The sequence below is a fragment of the Boleophthalmus pectinirostris genome, unplaced genomic scaffold (genome assembly GCF_026225935.1).
Source record: "Boleophthalmus pectinirostris isolate CB_2022bp ecotype Guang Dong unplaced genomic scaffold, ASM2622593v1 HiC_scaffold_9, whole genome shotgun sequence".
Taxonomy (NCBI): Eukaryota; Metazoa; Chordata; class Actinopteri; order Gobiiformes; family Gobiidae; genus Boleophthalmus; species Boleophthalmus pectinirostris.
The window spans coordinates 3,947,760-3,970,659 of NW_026571541.1; the positions used below are offsets into that span (position 1 = coordinate 3,947,760).

At 37.2% G+C, this 22,900-nt stretch overlaps 2 protein-coding genes across 7 annotated transcripts in view; both read left to right on the top strand.

Annotated features, from left to right (window-relative positions):
- The first annotated feature begins 1,825 nt into the window (after window positions 1–1,825).
- Window positions 1,826–13,514, top strand: smco4 (single-pass membrane protein with coiled-coil domains 4). Of its 3 annotated transcripts, none has more exons than XM_055147844.1 (2): window positions 1,826–1,878; window positions 9,302–13,514. In XM_055147844.1, the coding sequence occupies exon 2, from the start codon at window positions 9,329–9,331 to the stop codon at window positions 9,506–9,508; it is 180 nt and encodes a 59-aa protein (XP_055003819.1). In that variant the 5' UTR covers window positions 1,826–1,878; window positions 9,302–9,328; the 3' UTR covers window positions 9,509–13,514. The 3 variants fall into 3 exon arrangements, with proteins under 3 accessions (XP_055003819.1, XP_055003820.1, XP_055003821.1); XM_055147845.1 differs by having other exon boundaries at window positions 1,826–1,867; XM_055147846.1 differs by having other exon boundaries at window positions 1,862–1,882.
- A 6,611-nt stretch (window positions 13,515–20,125) lies between these two features.
- nf1a (neurofibromin 1a) overlaps window positions 20,126–22,900 on the top strand; it is a 125,368-nt gene continuing 122,593 nt past the window's right edge. For 2 of the 4 annotated variants that reach the window (XM_055148100.1, XM_055148102.1), the window contains exons 1-2: window positions 20,126–20,313; window positions 21,541–21,926. In XM_055148100.1, the coding sequence (XP_055004075.1) occupies window positions 21,867–21,926 (60 nt within the window). In that variant the 5' untranslated portion in view covers window positions 20,126–20,313; window positions 21,541–21,866. The remainder of the gene's footprint in view (window positions 20,314–21,540; window positions 21,927–22,900) is intronic. The other 2 variants (XM_055148101.1, XM_055148103.1) reach the window with 2 other exon arrangements.

Genomic DNA, 22,900 nt, shown 5'->3' on the forward strand with positions numbered 1-22,900 from the left:
GAAAACGGATGGATGGATGTTGTGTATTTGTTTTTGTTTGCTTAAACCAGGACCAAAAAAATTAAGTCAGGATGTTACGGACATGTAAAATAAGTAAATAACCCCTAAAATCTGGAAAATGAAAGTTACTTTTACTTTTGAGTCCTGTTCTAAAGTACAGATGCATGCTCTCAAATGTAGCACAGTAAAAGTAAAATGTACTTAAGTAAAGTACAGATACCTAAAAATTCTACTTAAGTATTGTACTTACTTGTACTTTGTTACCTTCCACCCACCATGCACAGGAATATCACGTCTTGGTAAATATTGAAGAGGTATATTCTGGACGTCAGGAAAGAAGAACAAAACCACACTCACTTAGACTTGAAGCTGCACTGAGTAACTTTTCTGGTGGAAGGTCCAACCCCCTGCCTGTCTCCATGGAGATATTACTGTTTTGCTTTGAATATTCCACAATATGGAAATAAACTTGGTCATCACAGTGGAGACAGGTTAATGTTCAGATCTATGGAGAAGCAAGCCTGCACATGGTAACAGTTTGTGTTTTTAAAGTATTTTTGAAATATAAAATGCCTGTAAATGAACAAATGCAAGGAATATATGCTCAAGGTCCTATTGTGGCACATTCCAGAAAAACAGAAAAATAAGATTGTAGCAGATTCTCCACTTTAGAAGTTTAAGGGAAATGACTTGGACACAAAAAAAAAAAGAAGCAAAGAAGCAAAAATAGCACTACAGAACTCATCTGGTAGAAGGTCCGCCACCTGCTGGTCTCCATGGAGAAATTTTTATTTTTTTATTTTTCACAGTATGGCAGTACTGCATCTGTTTTGCATTTATTTATTCACAAAAATACCTTGAAGAACACACTTTCTTACTATGAGTGGGGCCAACTCTCAGGTTCGATTCCCACACCGACCAAGTTCTGTCACTGTGTTCTCGGGCAAGACACTTTAGCCACACCACAGCCACTAATGAATACAATTCCATTAAAATAAATACAACGAGGCTAAAATGGGGCTCAGAACATTTTTCAGGGGGAACGCACGCTGTGAATATACCGTTCCATATAAAGTAAATAGTTTGGACTGAGTCCAAACTATTTTTAATTTTTTTTATTTTTAGTCAGCAGAAAATGATAGGTAAAGGTGAGGTAAAGTTTATATCCAAATTTTATGAATGAAACCAATGTATTTATGTACAATAATACTGCCTCTGTCTTTATTTGGCATTAAAATTTGACACATTTTAGTAATCATGGCAGACTAGAGCATCATGTGATGTCATGTCCTCGTTGAGGACATGGGACTATGTCATGTTATTGATTGTACCATGTTGTTAGCTAAACTTGGGAACATTTAGATGAGTTTACTAGTGTTGTAGTTTACTAGTGTTGTAGTGGAGACCGCACTAAACGTGCAGTTTAACCAATGATGTCTGTTTGTGTCATACAGTAAGATCAATCCATTGTTCTCATATGAGGACATCATTTTTTTGCAAAAACTACTTCCTGTATAAAAACAAAGTTTACTTATTATACTTATACGGTCCCACTTATCCCAAATAGCAAGGAGAAATAAAAATGCACACCAGACAAAAGCTCGGGTCTCAAGAGGTTAAAGTTAAAAAGTTAAAGTCATTGATATTTTAACTATTTACTAATTGCTATTTGTATCATTTATTGTTAGTTAAAATGGATGAATTAAAATAAACGCAAATCGTTGCTGTTTATAGATCAGCGGGCTATTTATTTTTATTTTATTGTCCTTTAATTTGAAGTAATGACCGCTGCTTCCTCTTGCGCTTTTATTGCGAAGGCGTCTCCCGGAAGCGCAGTATTGTTGTCGTCAATGCCACGTCGTGTTTGGTAAGGAGCAGGTTCGTAAGTTACTGCACTTTTCTCTTTTTAGATGACATTTTACCACATATATACCAGCTTTTACGCACAGAACATAAAACGCGTTTGAGCTAAAAGCGTGATCGAAGCTCCACGCTGGTTTACGCCGGAGTCAGCACAATTTGACAGCGGCGCACACGGCGTCTCCAAAACTTTATCAGAGCTGTGCACTTTGAAACGGCGGAACTTGGGCATTGTTCCATTCGATTGACTCATTTGATTTAGTTAGAATGACGATCAGAGGAATAAAATGCCGTTTTGTGTGACTAGCTTGTCTCTACGGGAGGAAGTGTTCATGTTACCGTGTTACGTCAGGCCCGGATGGATTTGGGAATGCTCTGTTGCGCATTTTAGGAGCGTTTAAGTTGATTTAATAACGTAATTGGTGTGATCTTCTTGTCAGACTAAAGCTGTAACCTGTTATTATCTAGCCTGTACAGCAAGTAACACGATTTAGAGCCTATAATTATATTCTACCGCCCAATAGCCTATAATAGTAGTCCACACCAACTTTCCAATTAAAAACCACCTACCAACAACGAGGGCAACAGAAGTTTATTTTTATTTTACTTATTTAAAACTACATTGTGTAACCTTTTTAGTTGAAGGTCATTCACTTTCTTGTTTTCATGGTGATTGCCAAGTTGCCAGAAATCATACATACATACAGTCTGCTACTAAACTCTTATCTCTATCATCATGAAGACAGACACAAGTTACAAGTCAGATCTGTGGAGGGTAGGGGTGTGCAGAAAATACTGCAATAGCGATATATCGTATTGTTTAATTTGATGATGCACAGTGTTGGGAAGGTGACTTTTAAAATGTATTCCCCTACAGATTACAGATTACATACACAAAAATGTAGTTTGTAACAGAATCCATTAAATTACTTAAAGTGGGTAACGTAATCTGAATACTTTATATACGGATTACTTGATATTGTCATACTTTTTAAAACTACATGAATGTAACAACCACATCCTGAAAATTCTTGTTTGTTCAGACTTTACTTGACCAAATGAAAAATATTATTGATAGAGAAATTATTATATTATATATTATTATAAATTATAATAATATATTATGAGATCACTGCTGCTTTAAATTATGTCCACACTACTGTTAGTGTCATGTTGTATTAGTTTAGTCCTTGTTTAGACCTGGTTTTAGTCCTGGTTTTAGTTTTGGTTTAGACCTGGTTTAGTTCTGTTTTAGTCCTGGTTTTAGACCTGGTTTTAGTCCTGGTTTTAGACCTGGTTTTAGTCCTGGTTTAGCTCAAAATGTGAAAACAGGAAAATACCGCCATGTAATCCATTTATTTCAGCAAAGTAACTGTAATCTATTTACCACTCACTGAAACAGTAACTGTAACTGAATACAGTTACTCATAATTTGTACTCTGATTACATAACGCCGATACATGTAATCTGTTACTCCCCAACACTGATGATGCAGTATATATTGTCAAGAGTATTTTTAGGTGTACTTTACCAAATTATTTTGTGTAAGAGGCATAATTGTGTTGACATATTCACTGTTTTGATGAGTAAACTGGGTGTTTTCCATATTAACTTTGCTCAAACTTAGTAAACTTAGTAGATTTTTAAGATCACAGCCATGATTTAGCCTTTGTTTTTCACAGAACTGTATCAAATCGATTTGAAATCTACTGTATTGAATTGTATTGAAATCGTATCAGAAAGCGCAGTGTATCGAAAAACATCGTATTGGCAACTTCTTAATGGTGTCCAGCCCTAGTGGAGAGGTGATCACGCTGACGGCAAGAATGATTTTCAAGTTATTTTTGATCAATAAAACCCTCATTATTAAATAAACAACAGAGAGATAAGTTTAATGCTTTAATGTGGAATTAAAAGATCTCCACGGACACAAGGACGTGGTGTACTCCTTACCAAGAAAGTTACTTAGTGCGTCTTTAAATGTGTTGCCTGAGAATATTAATACCAAAGATTTTTAATGCTGACCTGCATTTTTGTGACAGCTTAAATGTGTATTGTGTAACTTTTCTGGTGGAGGGTTTGTCAAACGCTTTTCTCCACAGAGATGTTATTGCGTTGTCTGGATTTTTTCACAGTGTGGTAGTAATTTTCATGGAGAATGAACCAGAGCTGACCCAGGACTGAACCAGGACTAAATGACGTCTGAACCCAGACTGAACCAGGTCTGAACCAGGTCTGAACCAGGTCTGAACCAGGTCTGAACCAGGTCTGAACCAGGATCCGGACTAAACGAGGACTAAATGAGAACAAACCAGGTCTGAACCAGGTCTGAACCAGGTCTGAACCAGGATCAGGACTAAACCAAGTCTGAACCAAGTCTGAACCAAGTCTGAACCAAGTCTGAACCAAGTCTGAACCAAGTCTGAACCAAGTCTGAACCAAGTCTGAACCAAGTCTGAACCAGGATCAGGACTAAACAAGGATTAATCCAGGTCTAAACCAGGTCTAAACCAGGTCTAAACCAGGTCTAAACCAGGTCTAAACCAGGTCTAAACCAGGTCTGACAGTATCTCTCAGTCCAGCGTCACACTTTCTCCTTTTTCATGCTTACTTTATCTTGATTTGTTGTTGCTTTAAACTGTTTCACTAAATCGATGCAATCAGGTAAAATGAACGAGCGTCAGACTTGGTGGTAATTGTCATGGAGACCAAACCAGGCTAAGTTACAGGTCAGATCTGTGGAGAGGTGACCCCGCTCACAGTCAGAACACCTGTTTTTCTAAGTATTTTTGAGCTGTAAAACCACTTGTAATTGAATACATGTAAGGCAGAACTGTTTAATGTCACACTGTGAAACATTTCAGACATTAATGACATATCCAGAGAAGCAAGCAGGTGATGGAAGCCCAACCGAAAAGTTACACAGTGCGCAGTTACACCTTTTTAAGCTTAAGTAAAGAGTGCGTTGCAATTGAGGCCGAGCAAATGATGTGGTGATTGCAGATGTGTTGATCTGGTTTATGGTTTAAATATCTGTAATTACTGGGCCTATCCACAAAAAACAAAAACTGGGAAAAAAAACAAAAAACTGAACCCACTAATTCTCTGTGTAGAAAACTGTCTCTTCTTCATCAGATTTTTATTTGTATTTTTTTAACTCTAGACTGTTAATGCAATCTCTTACAACTACATACAGAGTTTCCAAATATTTTAATCCTATCATCATTCAGGTTATTCAAGCAACACCATGGCATCTGTATTAGAAATAGTCTCAAGTGGTTGCATCATATTACGTTTCCTAACTTGCATTTAAAGCCCCAACATGTAGCTTTTTAGACTGTAATTCAAGCATGTTTTTCATTTTCGGACACGTTTATTGCACTGAAAAACAGAATATCATGTGTCCAAGTGTCGTTAATGTGAGCAGGCTTGCATTTCCACAGACCTGACTCTTATTTGGCCTGGAGGAGAGTCTCTTCCTGCTTGTTTCCATGGAAATGTTGTTCCTTTGGCTAGAATATTCCACATTATGGCATAAAACGTATGTCTCCGTCTAGACCACAGGTGTCAAACATAAGGCCCGGGGGCCAGATCTGGTCCCCCAAGACCTTTAATGTGGCCCTTGGGTGATTTTCTACTAAAATATTTTAATTATATTTTCTATTAAAATATTGGTAATATTCTGCGGTGCTTAGCATAGCAACGTCTCCAGCGTCTCTGTACGTGGCCCCTCCCACCAGAGCAGCACAAATGAAGACTTGTCTCTTTCCAAACGCTCTTAAAGGACGATCGTTTTGACTGTTGACCGTGACACCCCATCAACAAAATGTCCAAAATGAGAAAAGTGGAGCCGAGTGCAGGATTTTCCAAGAAAAATTGACTTATTCCTATTTGAATACAAGTTCATTTTAAAACTTTGTGTTGAAATTGAATTTTTCTTAAAGTTTCAGATTGTTCGTAATAGAGCCCGACCGATATATCGGCTGGCCGATATTATCGGCCAACATGGGCACCTGGAGACATATCGGCTATTGGCCGATATGCTTGCTGATATTGGCCGATATTTCACGTGGGCATGTTATATCTCGTTATAAAACTTAGACTCTCTACATTCTGTTCATTTAATCCAATTTACAGACAGATAAATGTCCGAATATGTGGCTCCGCATCAGTATTTATCTACGGTGTAATTTGTCTGTGTCTGTGTCCGTACTGTCCCTGAACACACCACCAGAGTGACGTCACTTCACTCGCGTGTGTTTGTTTACACCCGCAGCCGTGCGCAACACTGAGATTATTTCTTTTTCGGACAATTGGTTTGAGTCTGGATTAAAAGGACATTTATTAGTGCAGACTTGTGATGTGAGGAGGAGCCTGTGTGAGCGGTGAGTGTTGGAAATACATCGACTATGAAGCTAGTTTAGGTTTTGTTAGCAATTAGCTGCTGTAGCTCCCACACATAAACAGGCTGTTTTCTATTGGTCTATTGTAAAGTGACTATATTGGCCGTATATTTGTTACTGGACCTGCATTGATATGTAAATGAGCTGTGAATAGACGTGTGAATGATCCACATTTATGCATATAATTAATTACCGCGGTGCGCAAGTTTTTACGGCTAAAGGCTAATAGCGATAGTTTACTAGCTAGGAGTTATGGATCGGTCGCGATCGAAGCAGCTCTTAGATCCGGCTCTTTGAAGCGAACAACGGGAGCATGTTTCTTATTGGGAGCCGTGTTTTCTCTTTTTCTCACTTTTTCTCTTCATGCCGCTTGTAGACCCGTAGTTTGACAGCAGCAGCGGCTGAAAACGAAACTTTCAGAAATCTGCGTGTGCATAGGATAAAAAAAGTGCATATTTGGCTGCAGTTCAGCATAAAATGAATAAACCAGGACTAATCTTGGGCTCGAGTGAGGGAGAGACCGAGTCCCGACACTCAGTCCTGGTTCAGTTCTGGTTTAGTCCTGCTTGCAACAAAACAATCTCAAGAGTCGCTTGGGAGCCGAAAGAGCCAGCTGCTTTAGTGAGCCGAGCCGGTTCTCCAAAAAAAACAAAAAAAAACTGGAATATATAACCCATCACTAGCAGTGACAGTAACAGTAGCTAGAATGTGATGCAAAAATGCCATTAGGCCAATCTACTGTATGTAAATATGATGTAAAGAGTCAAAATAACAATAAATGTTGCCTAAATAAACCCAATTTAGAATCCACTAGAGCCAAACCTAAGTTTTTTAATCAATTCAAGATTTACAGCGAATTTTTACATCACTAAATATATCGGCGATTATATCGGCTATCGGCAGCCCCAACTCACATTATATCGGTTTCATATCGGCCACAACAAAATCCATATCGGTCGGGCTCTAGTTCATAATATTATAATATAATATAAGAAAGAGTTCATCAATTAAAAAAGATTTCTGTAATAGATTTGTGTTTCTCTGCACAAATATTTGAACTTATTGTTATTTTTGGGGTTTATATGTCATGAGTTTTCTGATCCGGCACTTTTGGGATCAAAGTAGGTTGGATACGGCCCCCGGACCAAACTGAGTCTGACACTCCTGGTCTAGACTGTTCACAAACGGTTTTAACATAGATCAACAACAGAGATCCCACATCGAAAAAGTTACACAGTGTTGCTTTAACAATGTACATTGTGTAACGCAGACCTACACAAAAACTATGTCTATCGTTTTTGCTTCATTTGTGCTGTTTTGTGCTGAAAGAAGTTTTGTTTGCGCTGCTTTAGTTTTGGAGACACTAACAATTCTTTTATAGGTCAAATTAGGGTCAGCAGCCCCCAGGACGCTTCAAAATGCTGTGATGTGTCAATCGTTTGTGCTTCGTGTTGCAGATCTTTAGGCACAGAAACAATTTAGGTTGTCTTTTTCCACAGGGGATGTTTATTATGAAGCCAAAAAAAAAAGTTAAAATGGCTACTACTACAGTCCCCAATCTCATCCCGTGCATAGCTGCAGTCAAAAAACACACTCCAGTCTAGTTCAAGGCACACGTACAAAAACAAGTGCGGGGCATTCAAATGCACCTCGTAAAACCAATAATGTTCAGAATTTAAAATAACAGTGTCAGTGAACCTCAAAACAATTAAAGTTTACATTAATTCACAACAATAATGTATAACTGTAAATTAATTAATCACGTCTCTGACATTTGTTCGCGCTGTTTTGTGCTGCAAAAAGTTTTGTTTGTGCAATTCTGGTTCTTAAGATATCAGCAGTTTAATTTTGGGCCGATGACGTCACCCCGCCCCTCAAAATGTTAAATAGCCTCAAAACAGGCAGAAAATTATACCAAACGTTTGTATTTCATTTGTGCTGTGACTATTTTCATTTGTGCGTTTATTTCTAAAAATTATTATTATTTTTGTGGAAATTGTATGACGTCATTTCCACTCAGATGACGGCAGTGGCTTTAACAAAACTCCGCAAAACTAGAAGAGAAGTGAAATGTTCTGAGGCTGTGGAAAAGTCTCTGTTGTTATATAAAATTAGAATCAAAAGCAAGTTACTAAAGACTGATTCAGACTTTTCTACAGCGCTGTTTAACATTTTGAGGGGCTGGATGACTAGCCTGATTCATCAGCCGGTTTCGCTTCGTAGAAACCGTCTGACCTCACAGTGTTAGAATTCGTTTGCTTGAGGGTATACTGGTACTTTTTATCATTTACCCAATCGCTGCTATTTGGTAGCCACTTATGTAATACTAACGGGACTAACTGGTATTTTAAGCATTTCCCAAATCCCATAGGAAGAAGGACAATAACGTCTTTCCTCTTGATAAAATTCACCAAACATTCTTTGTTCTGGCTTTAAATCCTCGATCTCTGGAATTGTTGACAACACAGAATGTATGGCTGGTGCCTGAACTTGCACTTCTGGGGTTTTTGTAAACCGTCTAGTGTATTTTGATTCCTGACCTAGGTGCTGGAGAGAATGAAATTGAGTGGAGGCACTAGATGGCGCCAGCATGGCTACTGGATAACACCATCTGCCGAAATTAAAACTGTTAATGTCTTAAGAACCATAATACCACAAACAAAACTTTTTTACAGCACAAACCAGCACAAACGGAGCACAAATGATAGACATAGTTTTTGTTTAGGAGTGCTTTTGATGGGGGGCCAACTTCATGGCGGTTTCAAACTTTATAAAGACTAAACCAGACCAAGTTACAGATCTGAAAGTCAGATCTGTGGAGAGGTGACCCCTCACAGTCAGAATCCCTGTTTTTCTAGATATTTTTGAGCTATAAAACCACCTGTAATTGAATAAATGTAAGGCAGAGCTGTTTAATGTCACACTGTGGAACATTCCAGACAGAGCAATGACATCTCCATAGACACAAGCAGGTGACAAACCAAAAAGTTACACAGTATTGCTTCAGTTTCTGTTTTTCTTTTCTGTCTCTCCAACAGGCACCGCAAAGCCACCACAGCGCCACCATGAGGCAGCTCAAGGGAAAACCCAAGAAGGAGACATCGAAGGACAAGAAGGAGCGGAAGCAGGCGATGCAGGAGGCCCGGCAGCAGATCGCCACCGTGGTCCTGCCCACTTTAGCTGTGGTGGTACTGCTAATCGTAGTGTTCGTGTACGTCGCCACGAGACCCGGTGCCGTGGAGTAAAAAAACAATGCGGAACTCATGAAAAGTACTTTTCCAAAGAACTGACAACCGTCCAACTCCAACATGGATTTAAACCTGTTGTCTTAAAAGCGCTCTACGAATTACTGCTTTGAGAAGTCTACCAAATGGCGGATTTTGTTCCTCGTTGCCTTAAATCCATCTGCCGTCTTCAGTCGCCAGTACAAGCAGCGTGCACTTTGCTCGGATCGGGGATCTTACCAAAAGGATGCAGTTTTTTAAATATCTTCACCAAAGGATTTGTGATTTGCCAAGGATGAACTGGACTATGTGATTATCGGGATGTCGTCATGTCAATGTTGAGTGCTTGTATATGGTAATTAAAGATGCACTGTGCAGCTTTTGTAGTGGAGGGTCCGTCACCTGCTGGTCTTCGTGGAAATGTCATCGCTTTGTCTGGAATGTTCCATGTCCATCTAACATTTAATTGCTCTTCTCAGATCTGAACTGTAATCTAGCATAGTGCTGTAACCTGCTTCTCTTCCTCACCATAAATAGGTTTAATCTATACTGTGGAACATTCTAGACAAAGCCGGTGTCCGATACTCCACTAGAAAAGTTGCGCAGTGCAGCTTTAATCAGGTGCAACGTTGTGACTATCAGCCCATTGTAAAGCCTAAAATGCACTGTAAGCAATTTGAGCGACCACTTTTCTTCTTTTTCTTCTTCTTCTTCTTCTTCTTAATGTGTTGCCATAGCAGTTAAATATTTTTTCATCGCGTGATATCCCTTTGGAGTTTGCACATTAACCAAGCAGAACCAGAAAACAAAATATTAGATTTGAATGATGAAAAGTCCTTGAAATGTCGCCATAACAGGAAGCTGAAGTCATAATTATTGGCCACAGCAGAACAGAAACAATCCACAAGAGCTGGATTAAATCAGAACTAAACCAGGACTAAACCAGGGTATAAACTAGGGATGTAACAATAACCAAAATATTGTGACATCATATCGTCAGAAGTCTCAGAATAATATGGAGAGCTGTAACAAAATATCAAAATATAAGTTCCTTTGCTTAAATGCATTGTTCTTTAGTAGAAACAGCGAATAAACATAGGGAACTACGTGTCCCATGATGCATTTCAGCGCAGGCAGCACGAAGAAATATGTTTTTTAATTGAATTCTTGGGATTCTGAGAGTAATAATTCACACCAAAATCTTATCAAGGTATTTTAAAAGCAAAAAAGTGTCCTATCTAGAATTCTATTTTCCACTCCAAAATATCGCAGTAAATCGTTATCGTACTGAGAGATTTGGATATCGTTACATCCCTAATGTGAACAGATCAACCCAGAACTAAACCAGGTCTGACAGTATCACCCAGTCTAGCGTCACAGTTTTCATTTTTTACTTTTACTTTACCTTGATTTATTGCGGGCTTTAAACTGTTTTACCAAAAAGATGCAATGAGGTAAAATGTCAGTAGAATGGGCATAGACAGTATCAACTTAGACAAATATGAAAGACGTTTCCCCATCACAGCTAAAAATGTGGTTTCTTGTTTCGATACTAACTTGTCAAACTTGGATTTTAATTATAAAAGCTCTATTTTAGACAATATTGTAGGGCTGAACGATCTTTTGTTTTGGACCAAAAATCTCGATCTCAAACAACACGATTTTGGGAGCCTCAAAGCTGCAGTTTTATCCAGTTCCTAAAGCCCAATTTTAAGAGCGAAGTTTAGTTCTGCTAAGTTTAGTTCTTTACTCAACGCACACTGCTGCTGTCCCCTTGTTGTTGTCATTTTTGATTTGTGGATCTGCGTCGAGGTCTATGCGTCGCGAAGTAATTCACCACCACAACACTAGGGGGCGAAGATTTAAACCTGAGAATGAACCATCTCCAAAAATAGAAGCACAGAACAGACTCCCCATCAGCAGCACATCCTCTATCACAAAAAAGAACACTTATATTTCACTGAGTCGTGTCCTTTAGTCTGACAAAAGCTGAACCACATCGGAGCACAAGGATCAAGCTGTTTTTTTTTTTAGAGCTTACAGTTTATGAAAAAGTGCCATGTGGTTTTAAGTTTTGCTTCTGTAAAACGTAAACAAATGTGCTTCAGATTATCGGTGCAAGACTCTGGTGTGATGAAAGTTTCTGTGATGTCTGCAAACGTTCATGTGCACTAAAACTTGATTTGAAAAAAATTATGAATGAAATCAAAATCGCAATATCTGCCAGAAAAATTGCAATTCAATTTTTTCTTAAAATCGTTCAGCCCTACAATATTATATAATTTTCAACACAAAATAATAGTGTTTGTTTATTATCCCATGTGGTCTTACTCTAGTTCTAATGCAACTCTAGAAGGAACTGTTCAGGAAAGGCCAAATTTGATCCGGTTATGCCAGTTTCTTTTTTTGTTTCAGTATCAATACCTGCTCAAATGAGTATCTACTTTCGATATTAGTTTTCATATCGGGTAGTATCTGCTTTTCGATACTTCTGACAACCCTGTTCTTCATTGAGCTCCAACCAAACTTGACGGTTGACTCGATTTTAGACAATCTTTATCTCCAAGTATGATCCAACCAAAATGCCCTACTTGCTTGTCGCCATGGAGATTTTACAGTTTTTGCCTTGATTATCCCGCAGTATGGAAATAAACTTGGAGACAGATTAACGGTCAGATTGATGGAGAAGCAAGCCCGCACGTGATTCAAGGTGTTTCTGAGCTATAAAACACTAATTAAAGAAAAGAAAGTGAAATATATGTTTAATTCTGTAACATCTCCATGGAGAAACACAAAGAAGTTACGCAGTGCAACTTTTAAGATAAACAGCTCTATATTTTACCCAATGTCGTATCTTTAAAAACGTCAGGGTCCTTTTTACGACTATCAGATATTGAATAATTGATCCATAATTACAAATGAGTGCATTATTATTATTATTTAGGTAGTAGGGATGTAACAATAACCGAAATATCGTGATATCGTATCGTCAAAAGTCTCAATAAAAACATAAAGAAACACAAACACAAAAAAACAGAAGGAACTACATAGACCATGATCCTTTGCTCTGTTTCAGTCCAGACTACAAGAAGAAATAACAGTTCTAAGCACTTTTAAAGCTTAGTTCTTTGGGTCATTTAAAAAGTGAAAAAGCTGCATATTCATAGTTTTGTTTACATCCACGAAATAACTATCGTACCGTGACATGCATGATATCGTGAAAATATCGTATCGCGAGATTTGGATATCGTTACATCCCTATAAGGTACTGTAGTCATATTTTGGTATGGAAAGTGCATGATATTTGTGTTACTGACTTGAGGGAAAAAAATGTATTTGTAGTAACTGCATGAGGCCAGAAAGAGGCGCTGTTCACCATGAAAAAGTCACAGCAGATTCTATAAACTAGACCTATATGTATGTCATTTTTTATATATTTTATGAAACAAAAACGTACTGTATTTCGCTCTGGTCACATTTGGCGGTGTGAACGGTGTGAGCGGTCGGTGTGTGGCCTTTATCTGAATTGTATTAAGTCTTATTTTTTACTATGCAAAAGTGTATCGGATGTACGCCACTAGAAAAAATGCAAAAAAAGCAGGCGGAGGTGGATTGTTGAACACTAGGTGGAGCTGTTCCCAAAGTATTTTCTGAATGTCGGAATGCCATTGATTGAACTCCAGTGTAAAGTCCACGGGGCGTTGTGTTTCCTCTATTAAGTTATTGACACACACGCAGTCATGTGTTGTCGTGTTGCGTTGCATTGTGGGACTGTGCAGATGTGAAGGTGCCTTAATAATCAAATCACAACTGTTAAAATAAATAAAGACATTTTACTGGAATTGAACAACATTCATCAATGATCATGACCATTTAAAGGGTTTGTATTACATGTTTTTTTGTTTTATGTGATACTGTTTCCTCATCACAAACAGATCTGGAGTTGTGTTTTGTTTCATTCGCTCACTTCTTCGAGTTCTTCTCTCTGACAAAAAACACGCTTTTTCTACCTTGTGATGTCATGTAATACAGGAAGTGCACTGTTGTGTTTTTAAACTCCACACACCTTGACTTATAATAATAATAAATAATAATAATAAATCTTTATTCTAGTGGGTATTTGTCAAAGAAAAGTAACAAACAAAAGCGATGAGCAAACTCAGAACTGAACATAACTCAAATCATCACTTTTGGGCACTTGTGGTTTAGGAAGAAAAACAAAAAACAATCAGTATCCATGGAAAAAACAAATCAATATCCATGACCAGAGCTGTAGTTCCAAGATTTATTTTCAGTTTTAATAATAAGAGGTACATGATCGTGGCCTATTCCTGCGTCCTCTCCTGTCGACTGGTAAAAAAAAACAACATAGGCCCATGTGACCAGGTGCACTCTGGTCTACGTGTATCACCCTCTTTTATCCTCTAGATGACCCACAGATTAAACCAAAAACAGAAAAGGTGCTCAAGGTAAATAGTACCAAATTAAACTAAATAAATTAATAAACATAATATTAACATAGCAGAAACATATTGTGCAAATGAACTAAACTCATTGAAATTCTAATAGTAAACTAATTTTAGAATAAATAAAATAAGCAAATAGCTCCTACATTTATTTATAAAGCACTTTTAAAAACGAGGTTTACAAAGTCCTGTACAAGAAGCAAAAAAGAATAAAAACAGCATCTAGAAAGCAAACAAAAACAGACAACTAAGCAATCAATTCAATAAATGATTAGGGGTGTGCAAAAATATCAATATATCGTACTGCTGAATGTGATGATACAGTATTGATATTGTGGCCTGATGTATCGATATATCACCAAGAGTATTTTTGGGTGTATTTTACTAAATTATTTTATGACAGCTACAGTTTTTCATGTTTTGAGGATTAAAATGTTTGTGTTTCATATGAACTTTGAATAAGAAGTAGTTTAACAGACTTTTAGTATCACAGCCATGATTTAGACTTTATTTTTTATTGAACCGTATTGAATCTTTTTGAAATATATCATATCGAATCGAAAGTGCACTGTATTGAGATATATATCGTATTGTGGCCTGTGTATCGAGGTATGTATCGTATCGGCAACTTCTTAATGATACCCAGCTCTATTAATTATAATAAATAAGTTAATAAAACAGAATAAATAAGAATAAAAAAGGTAAAGCTAAAAAACAGCTAAAGGAAGGCCAACCGAAAAAAAATTGTTTTAAAAAGTGATTTAAAAGATGATATCGTTTAGATGACTTGAATCATTTGGATCAGGCGTCTCCAAACTTTAGCTCCACCCCCTTCCAAGTATCTCACCAAAGGATTTCTGAATTATACATACTGAGCTGAATAATCGAGCTGAGTTTTGGCTTAATCATGTGTCGTGCTTTGTGTAGTAAACATGGGGCAACGAGAACATGATTAATACCTCACGACCAGCTCCTGACCGGCAACTGTAGGTCACAAGAATATCAAACCTGTCCTGAAATCCAGTCGCCTCTCGTGAGGATTTCACACTGTTGAAGTAGTTTGTACAGTGTGAGAACATGAATCGTGAGCTGTGAACTTTGAAACCCTGTGATATGGTCGTACAGTTTGAGCTGGGGCTGAGTGAAATGATCAGAAATATCTCACAGTGTACACCCAACCAGCATTAGACTTCCTATGGTTCTCATATTTACTCAGTTTCTGGCAATTGCTAAAATGAGTAGCTCTTACGTATTTTCGTTTTGTAAAAGTAGCTCACAGGAGGAAAAAGGCTGGAGACTCCTGATTTGGATTGTTTCAGCCTGTGGAATCACTAATCTCTACTGAACAAAAGGTAAAAGGTAGATCAGGGGTGTCAAACTCAAATTCACAGAGGCCAAAATTAAAAACTGGGACTAAGTTGTGGGCCAAACTAAATATTTATTGGAAAATTTCAACAACAGATATATAATGTTAAACCTTTTTTCTTATTCAAATAAATGTTTAATAATAGTTTTGCTTAAACATTGAATCCAGAACAAGCAGAATATAGAATACACAATTTAAAATAAACAATATCTCTATAGTCTATCTGTAGTCAGTGGGCAGCTCTAATACAGATTTGATATGATCTCGTGGGCCAAATATAATTATATCGTGGGCCAAATTTGGTCCCCGGGCCTGAGTTTGACTTGTCTGAGGTAGATAAAACTAACACCAGGTTCGACCGAGTCATTGTTTTGCAACTCTCAAGTCTCTGACCTCAAGTCCGATTCAAGTCCCAAGTCAAATACAGGCAAGTCCAAGTCAAGTCCAAGTTGTCTGCTTTGAGCTTCAAGTCATTTCAAGTCTTTAAACCAAAGCAGCTTAGACTTTTGCAGTTTATATGATTTTTAAACTAAATTGTACTTATTTTATTTATTTATTTATAAGGGAAGCCCCTTGAGATGTAGCATCTCGTTTGCGAGGGGGTCCTAATGCATTAACAAAAGCAGGATTTACAGAAGAGAAAACAAACAAAAGACAGATAAAGACAACATTCACACAACACACAGACAACATTCATACTATACAGTCCAGGATCCTAAGATATACACACATCTATGTGATTTTATCATCACCACACTTATATTTGTAAATGAGTGAAAAAAAAAAAGCATCTCTATGTGCAACAGAAAGTACATAGAACAAAAATGTATTTTTATCGAAAACAGGAGCAAGGTGTTTGTAAGTGTCTGAAGACTGACGCCTTAAACTGGTGGATTGATATAATTGATCTTATTGAGGAGGGTAAGTTGTTCCGTTCATTTGGAGCTTTGAAGTTAAATGCTCTTCGGCCAATTTCTTTTTTTATTATAAGAACATTAAAAAATAATTGTTCAGTGTGACGTAAATGATATGTTGATCTAAATGGAATCAGAAACTCTTTTAAATAGGGTGGGAACTTTGAGTAATAACATTTAAACACAAGTTGCAGAAAGTGTAAGTGTCTTCTGGATGTAACAGAGAGCCAGTTGAGTGATGAAAACATCTGACAGTGCTGCGTTCTATAGGGACGTCTTAATACAAACCTACATATACTGTTATAAATGACATCTCACATTCGAAGGTTAGATGCTGAGGTGTTCTGGTAAATTATGTCTGCGTAGTCGAGTATTGGTAGAAGTAATTGTGAGGCAATTCTTTTTCTGACAGATAAAGTGAAACAGTTAATGTTTAAGTACAGTATCCTCAGCTGATTAGAAACTTTCTTTGTAATTGAATCTATGTGTAAGTTCAAATTTAATTGTGAGTCTAAAACAAGACCAAGATATTTAAATTGGTCAACTTTTACCATTGGGGTTCCATCAATAAAGTTAATTACATAGTTGTTGCTATCAGCACTATTTTTGTAATTAAATAGCATATGATATGATTTCTTCATTTTAAGGAAATGTTTGTTACTGGTGAACCATTTTTGAATCAGAGTAAAATCTGACTGTAGTTTTCTTTGAATTTGGACAATATCATTACCTGAAGAATAAATTACTGTATCATCAGCATAAAGGTGAATTTTGGATTTAGGACAAAACTTACAAAACTTAAACAGTCATGGTATATGTAGTATTTATGGAGTATTTATCTAAGACTTGTAGAAATGCTCATTTTTCCTTTTTAAATGTCTTGACCAGAGTGCAAATTATTAAGTTCAGATTTAAGAGTGTTTAATAACAGTTCATTTGTCAACTAGTCTAAGCTTCAAGTCTTCTCAAGTCCAGGTCAAGTCCCAAGTCACTGACCTTCAAGTCCAAGTCAAGTCCAAGTCGTCTGCTTTGAGCTTCAAGTCATTTCAAGTCTTTAAACCAAAGCAGCTTAGATTTTTGCAGTTTATATGATTTTTAAACTAATTGTACTTAAAAAGTCATGGTATATTTATATGAGTATTTATCTAAGACTTGTACAAATGCTCATTTTTCCTTTTTAAATGTCTTGACCAGAGGGCAAATTATTACAGTCAGAACAGAAAGAGTTCAGATTTAAGAGTGTTTAATAACAGTTTATTTGTCAACTAGTCTAAGCTTCAAGTCTTCTCAAGTCCAGGTCAAGTCCCAAGTCACTGACCTTCAAGTCCAAGTCAAGTCCAAGTCGTCTGCTTTGAGCTTCAAATCATTTCATTTATTCAAACCAAAATAGCAAATGTAGGTTAGATTTTTGCTATTTATATGATTTTTAAACTAAATTGTACTTAAAGTCATGGTATATTTATATGAGTATTTATCTAAGACTTGTAGAAATGCAATTTTTTCCTTTTTAAATGTCTTGACCAGAGTGCAAATTATTACAGTCAGAACAGAAAGAGTTAAGATCGAAGAGCGTTTAATAACAGTTCATTTGTCAACTAGTCTAAGCTTCAAGTCTTCTCAAGTCCAGGTCAAGTCCCAAGTCAATGACCTTCAAGTCCAAGTCGAGTCCAAAGTTTTTGTCTATTTTATCAAGTCAAGTCCCCAAGTCCTAAAAATAGTGACTCAAGCCCATGTCATGACTTGCAACTCCTCACCTCTGACTAACACTATTTGACATTTCAAGGAGGAACTGAGCATTCTGAGCTTTGGACATGTAAACAGACTAATAATAAAAAATTACTCAAACATGTGTGAATGAAATGAAATGAAAGTAACAACATTTGAACACGACTCAAAGCTCACAAGAGTCGATTTTGTGTAATATTGGAGCTTTAATGTTGGAGCTGACCCCGTTAAAGCACAGAAGGAACTTTAATCTGTTATGGATATAAATTGCTTCACAAAACACTAACCCAAACCCTCTGGCCGATGTGTCCAGCTGTCAAACCTGCACAGAATAAAAGCCTCTTCCGCTCTAATATACAGCTTTGGACCGTTTGCCTTTTAGATTCTAACGAAACTTTTATATCAGCATCTGTTTCAAGTGCCGTGTGTGCAGAATAACCTACTTTTACAAGGATTCTGACGTCAATGCTTACGGCAATTCTTCACCAAGATGAAAAAAAGTGGGTTTGAAGTTGCATTGCGTAACTTTTCAAATGCTTGAGATGTTATTGCTTTGTCTGAAATGTTTCACAGTATGGCATTAAATCTCTCTATCATCATGGAGACCAAACCAGACCAAGTTACAGATCAGATCTGTGGAGAGGCGACCTGCTTACAGTCACAATGTCTGTTTTTCTAGGTATTTTGGAGTTATAAAACCATCTGTAATAGAATAAATGTAAAGCAGAGCTGTTTAGAGTCACACTGTGGAACATTCCAGGCAGAGCAATGACATCTCCATAGAAACAAGAAGGTGATGGACCCATAAACACACTTTATTAATTTTAAAGTTACAAAACATACTCTTAGATTTAAAATAAAATAAATGAAAACATACAAAATCAAAAAAATAAACATAAAAAAACAACCTGGGACCCCTCACTACATAAAGGAAATTGATATCTGTAATAATTTCAAGTTAAAACTACACCACTGCTGTCTCCACAGAAATGTTTCTCTTATTTCTTATTTCTTATCTATTTACTTGTAAAGGGACAGTGCATATTGATGAACATTAAAAATGTAAATATGTAAAGATTAGAGCCAGTGATTCTGCGTGATTCGTAAACATGGGGCCGGGGCCCAAAGTAGGGCCTGGACCACCTCCTCGAGGGCCCCACAATCAGTACAATATGATGCATTTAATATAGATAAGGCCCCAGGTTACTTTGTTCAGAAAAAGTCGGGCCCCAAGATTGAAAAGGTTAAGAAGCCCTAATCTACAGGACACAGAAAAGTACAACAACAATCACACAAAAGTACAGAAAACCAACACACTCAAATTTCAAACAGTTCATTTGAAGTTCAAAGTCAAGAGTTTAATAAATCTGCTGAGACAAGGGACACAGGGCTCAAAACTGGGACTGTCCCGGGGAAACAGGGATGTCTGGTCACCCTAAACTAGACATATTTGGGTTTGGGGATTTGAGTGGTTTGTATGTTTTTGTATCCAGTTTTTCTTTTAAACTATGGACCAAATAATATTTGAGTCTGAAATAAAGAATAATAAATATACTAGGGTGACCAGATGTTGTTGTTTACCTGGGACAGTCCCAGGTTTGAGCCCTGTCTCCCCTGTCCCAGCAGATTTATACAAAACTAGTGATTTTTCCCAGTTTTATACAAGAAATATCCCAGATGTCTCTATTTTTGACCAGTTTGATCTAAACCAAGACTAAACTAACTAGCCTCGCCCCTCTGCTACATAAGTCTAAACCAGGACTATCACAATTTCTGCCCACAGTAAAGAGGAGCATAAATTGTCATTTGTTTTGGCAAAATACAGAAAACCGTTTTACAAATGATCATAAAAGCAAAAAAAAATTAATTAAAAAAAATAAATTAAAAAAAAAAAAGCAGCGACAGAAGTTCCTCAAATCATGAGTGGAACAAGAATACACAATGTTGCACACTCTTTTCACTATTTTATTTACACCAAACATCCCAATCCCAGTGTGTCCCAGTTTAGAATTTTGAAAATCTTGTCACCCAAAAAATATATTTACTGTATGTGTAATGCCATAATTCGGAGCATTCCAAGTGGAGCAAAATAAACTCATATGTCATAAACTTTCACTTTCACTTTTAAAACTTGGGTAATCATGTATTTTCTGAGGAACATATGACAACATGTGACAACACAAACCTTTACAAGAATAGAGTAGTTTCCCAATACAATCTGAAAAGAAAAGAAAACTCTAGACCTATAATCATCACGTATTATTCATGAATGCAACTTTTTACGGCACAGTGAAGAGTTTTAAGTCTCGTCTTAAAACACACTTTTATCTCTGTTTTTTTAACACCATGTAAGTTGTAAGTATTTACTGCTATTTTATTATTTTTATGGTTTTATGATTTTTATTTACTGGTTTTATTGTTTCAGGACTGATAGGACCAAATTTGAGCAGTTTACCTTTTTGTTGTCTTAATTTTATGACAACAAATTATGTCTTCATTTCATTCTCATTAGTGTTTATTTTGTACGATCATAAATGATAAACTTTTGTGCCTTCTTTATCATTATTATAAGTTTGTACAACCACAAATGAAAATATATTTGTGCATGTATGTAAATGTGTTTATGCATATGTATGTGTGTATGTATGGGTATATGTATGTAGTGTGTGTGCGTGTGTGTGTGTATGTATGTGTGTATTTATGTATATATGTGTGCGTATGTATGTATGCATATATGTATGTAGTGTGTATGTATGTATCTATGTATGTATGTATGTATGGGTATATGTATGTAGTGTGAGTGTATGTATGTATGTATGCATGTGTGTCTGTGTGGGTCTATGTATGTATGTATGTGTATATATTTATGTATGTATGTGTATTTATGTGTGTATGTATGTCTGTATGTACAGTATGTGTATGTATGTATGTATGTATGTATGTTTGTGTGTATGTATGTACAGTATGTATGTATGTATGTACATGTATGTATGTATGTATGTATGTATGTATGTATGTATGTATGGACAGTATGTATGTTTGTATGTTTGTATGTATGTATGTATGTATGTATGTATGTATGTATGTATGTATGTATGTATGTATGTATGTATGTTTGTGTGTATGTATGTACAGTATGTATGTATGTATGTACAGTATGTATGTATGTATGTATGTATGTATGAATGTATGTATGGACAGTATGTATGTTTGTATGTATGTATGTTTGTATGTATGTATGTATGTATGTATGTATGTATGTATGTATGTATGTATGTATGTATGCATGTATGCATGTGTCAACCACTTGTTAAGGTAAAACAATTGGGGTAGGACACAATAAGTTTTTTTAGACTTCAACCTACTCCTTTGTTTGTAATGTAATTTACTCAGACAAAAATAAAAATGACTGAAAAATAAAATAATTCGTATGATCTCTGTGCAGCACTTTATAAACTGCTTTGTTTGTAAAATGTGCTGTATAAATAAAGTTTTGGATGAACTGCAGCCTACACAAAGAGCACATGCAATAAAAATAAAAAAACTACATGATTAAAAAGTCTTCTTAAATTGTGTTTTTAGTGGTGAACAACAGACATGGGAGGGCAGCATCTCACATCGGTCCCTCTCGTCTCTCTTTGACCCCTGCGCCAAGAAGAAGAAGCACGTTTGCGTCGCGTCGCGGATCGGGCACGCACGCCTCACGCACGCTCTCCCCATCAGTTTGTGTGTGTGAACAAGACTTCCGGTGGTGTGTCATGGCGGTGGCATGGTGAATCCTGCAGAAAGGGAAAAATCCTCGTCCCTCCGTTTCTCCCCCGTGGTTTTTGGACGCGTTTGGATGCAGGAGTGAGCCGTGTGCGAGTCGCGGCCGCTTCGCTCGCTCGCCCCCTTCACTCGGCGGCGCTATGGCGGCTCACAAGCCCGTGGAGTGGGTGCAGGCCGTGATCTCCAGATTTGATGAGCAGGTATGGAGCCTAATATGATTCAGTGATGGGTGTAGCAAAGCAAAGCTGCCTGGGACTCGCTAAAGTCTAGGCGTTTCGCTCCGAGGCGGGGTTTAGCCGTGGATCTCGTCTCCTGTCACTCTTTCTGTTGTTAAACGCTTAAACGATCGCATCTAAATGTAATTATTTCGCGTTAGACAAAGGACAGCGGGTAGATTCGTTTTGTTGCACGATCTTACAAGTAGTTAAGAGTAGAAAATGAGCCAAATCTACCGCTACAGTCACCACTTCTGGGCAAAATCCACAAAAACACTCGCCAAATCTTAATCATAATCACAGTCAAGGCAATCGATCTCTTCCTGTGTCAATCTCAAACCTTAACGATAACCGATCTCACTGCCACTGCTTGGATTTATTGTGAAAACGAGCTAAAATAAGCTACAATATCCTAAGAATCGCGGACGTTTCCCTGTAAACCATGCCCACCCGGACGAAACGCCTTGGATTTTTGGTCCCGGGTGTGTAGCAAGCTGCACTGGACTCCGGGCCCCTAGCAGGAAAGCTAACGCTACATCCAATGCTCGTTTACTGACAAATAAATTCACACAATATTACCTCTGATTGTACATTTTTCCTACTTCTTTGCCCTTAAATGTCGCTTGCATCTTCCCCCCGTGTCCCGTATCTACAGCGCGGATTAGCCCGACTAGCCCACATCTGTATAGCATTGGCTTTGTCCTGACTGACTTCACCAGGAATAACACATGGAGCTTGGTCTAAAAAAAAACAACATCTTTAATCGTTATGAAGTGGTGCAAAAGTGTGTCATTTGCACGTCATGTTGTGAATCATGTCAGCTAAGCGGCTAACTCAAGCTAAGGCCTATTCTCATTAATGTAAACAAATAGGATGAGACCAGTGCCCGATCCGTTCACAACAAGATCTGGGTTAGCATCGTTATGTTGCTGTATTAAATGACCAAATGCCTTAAAAGG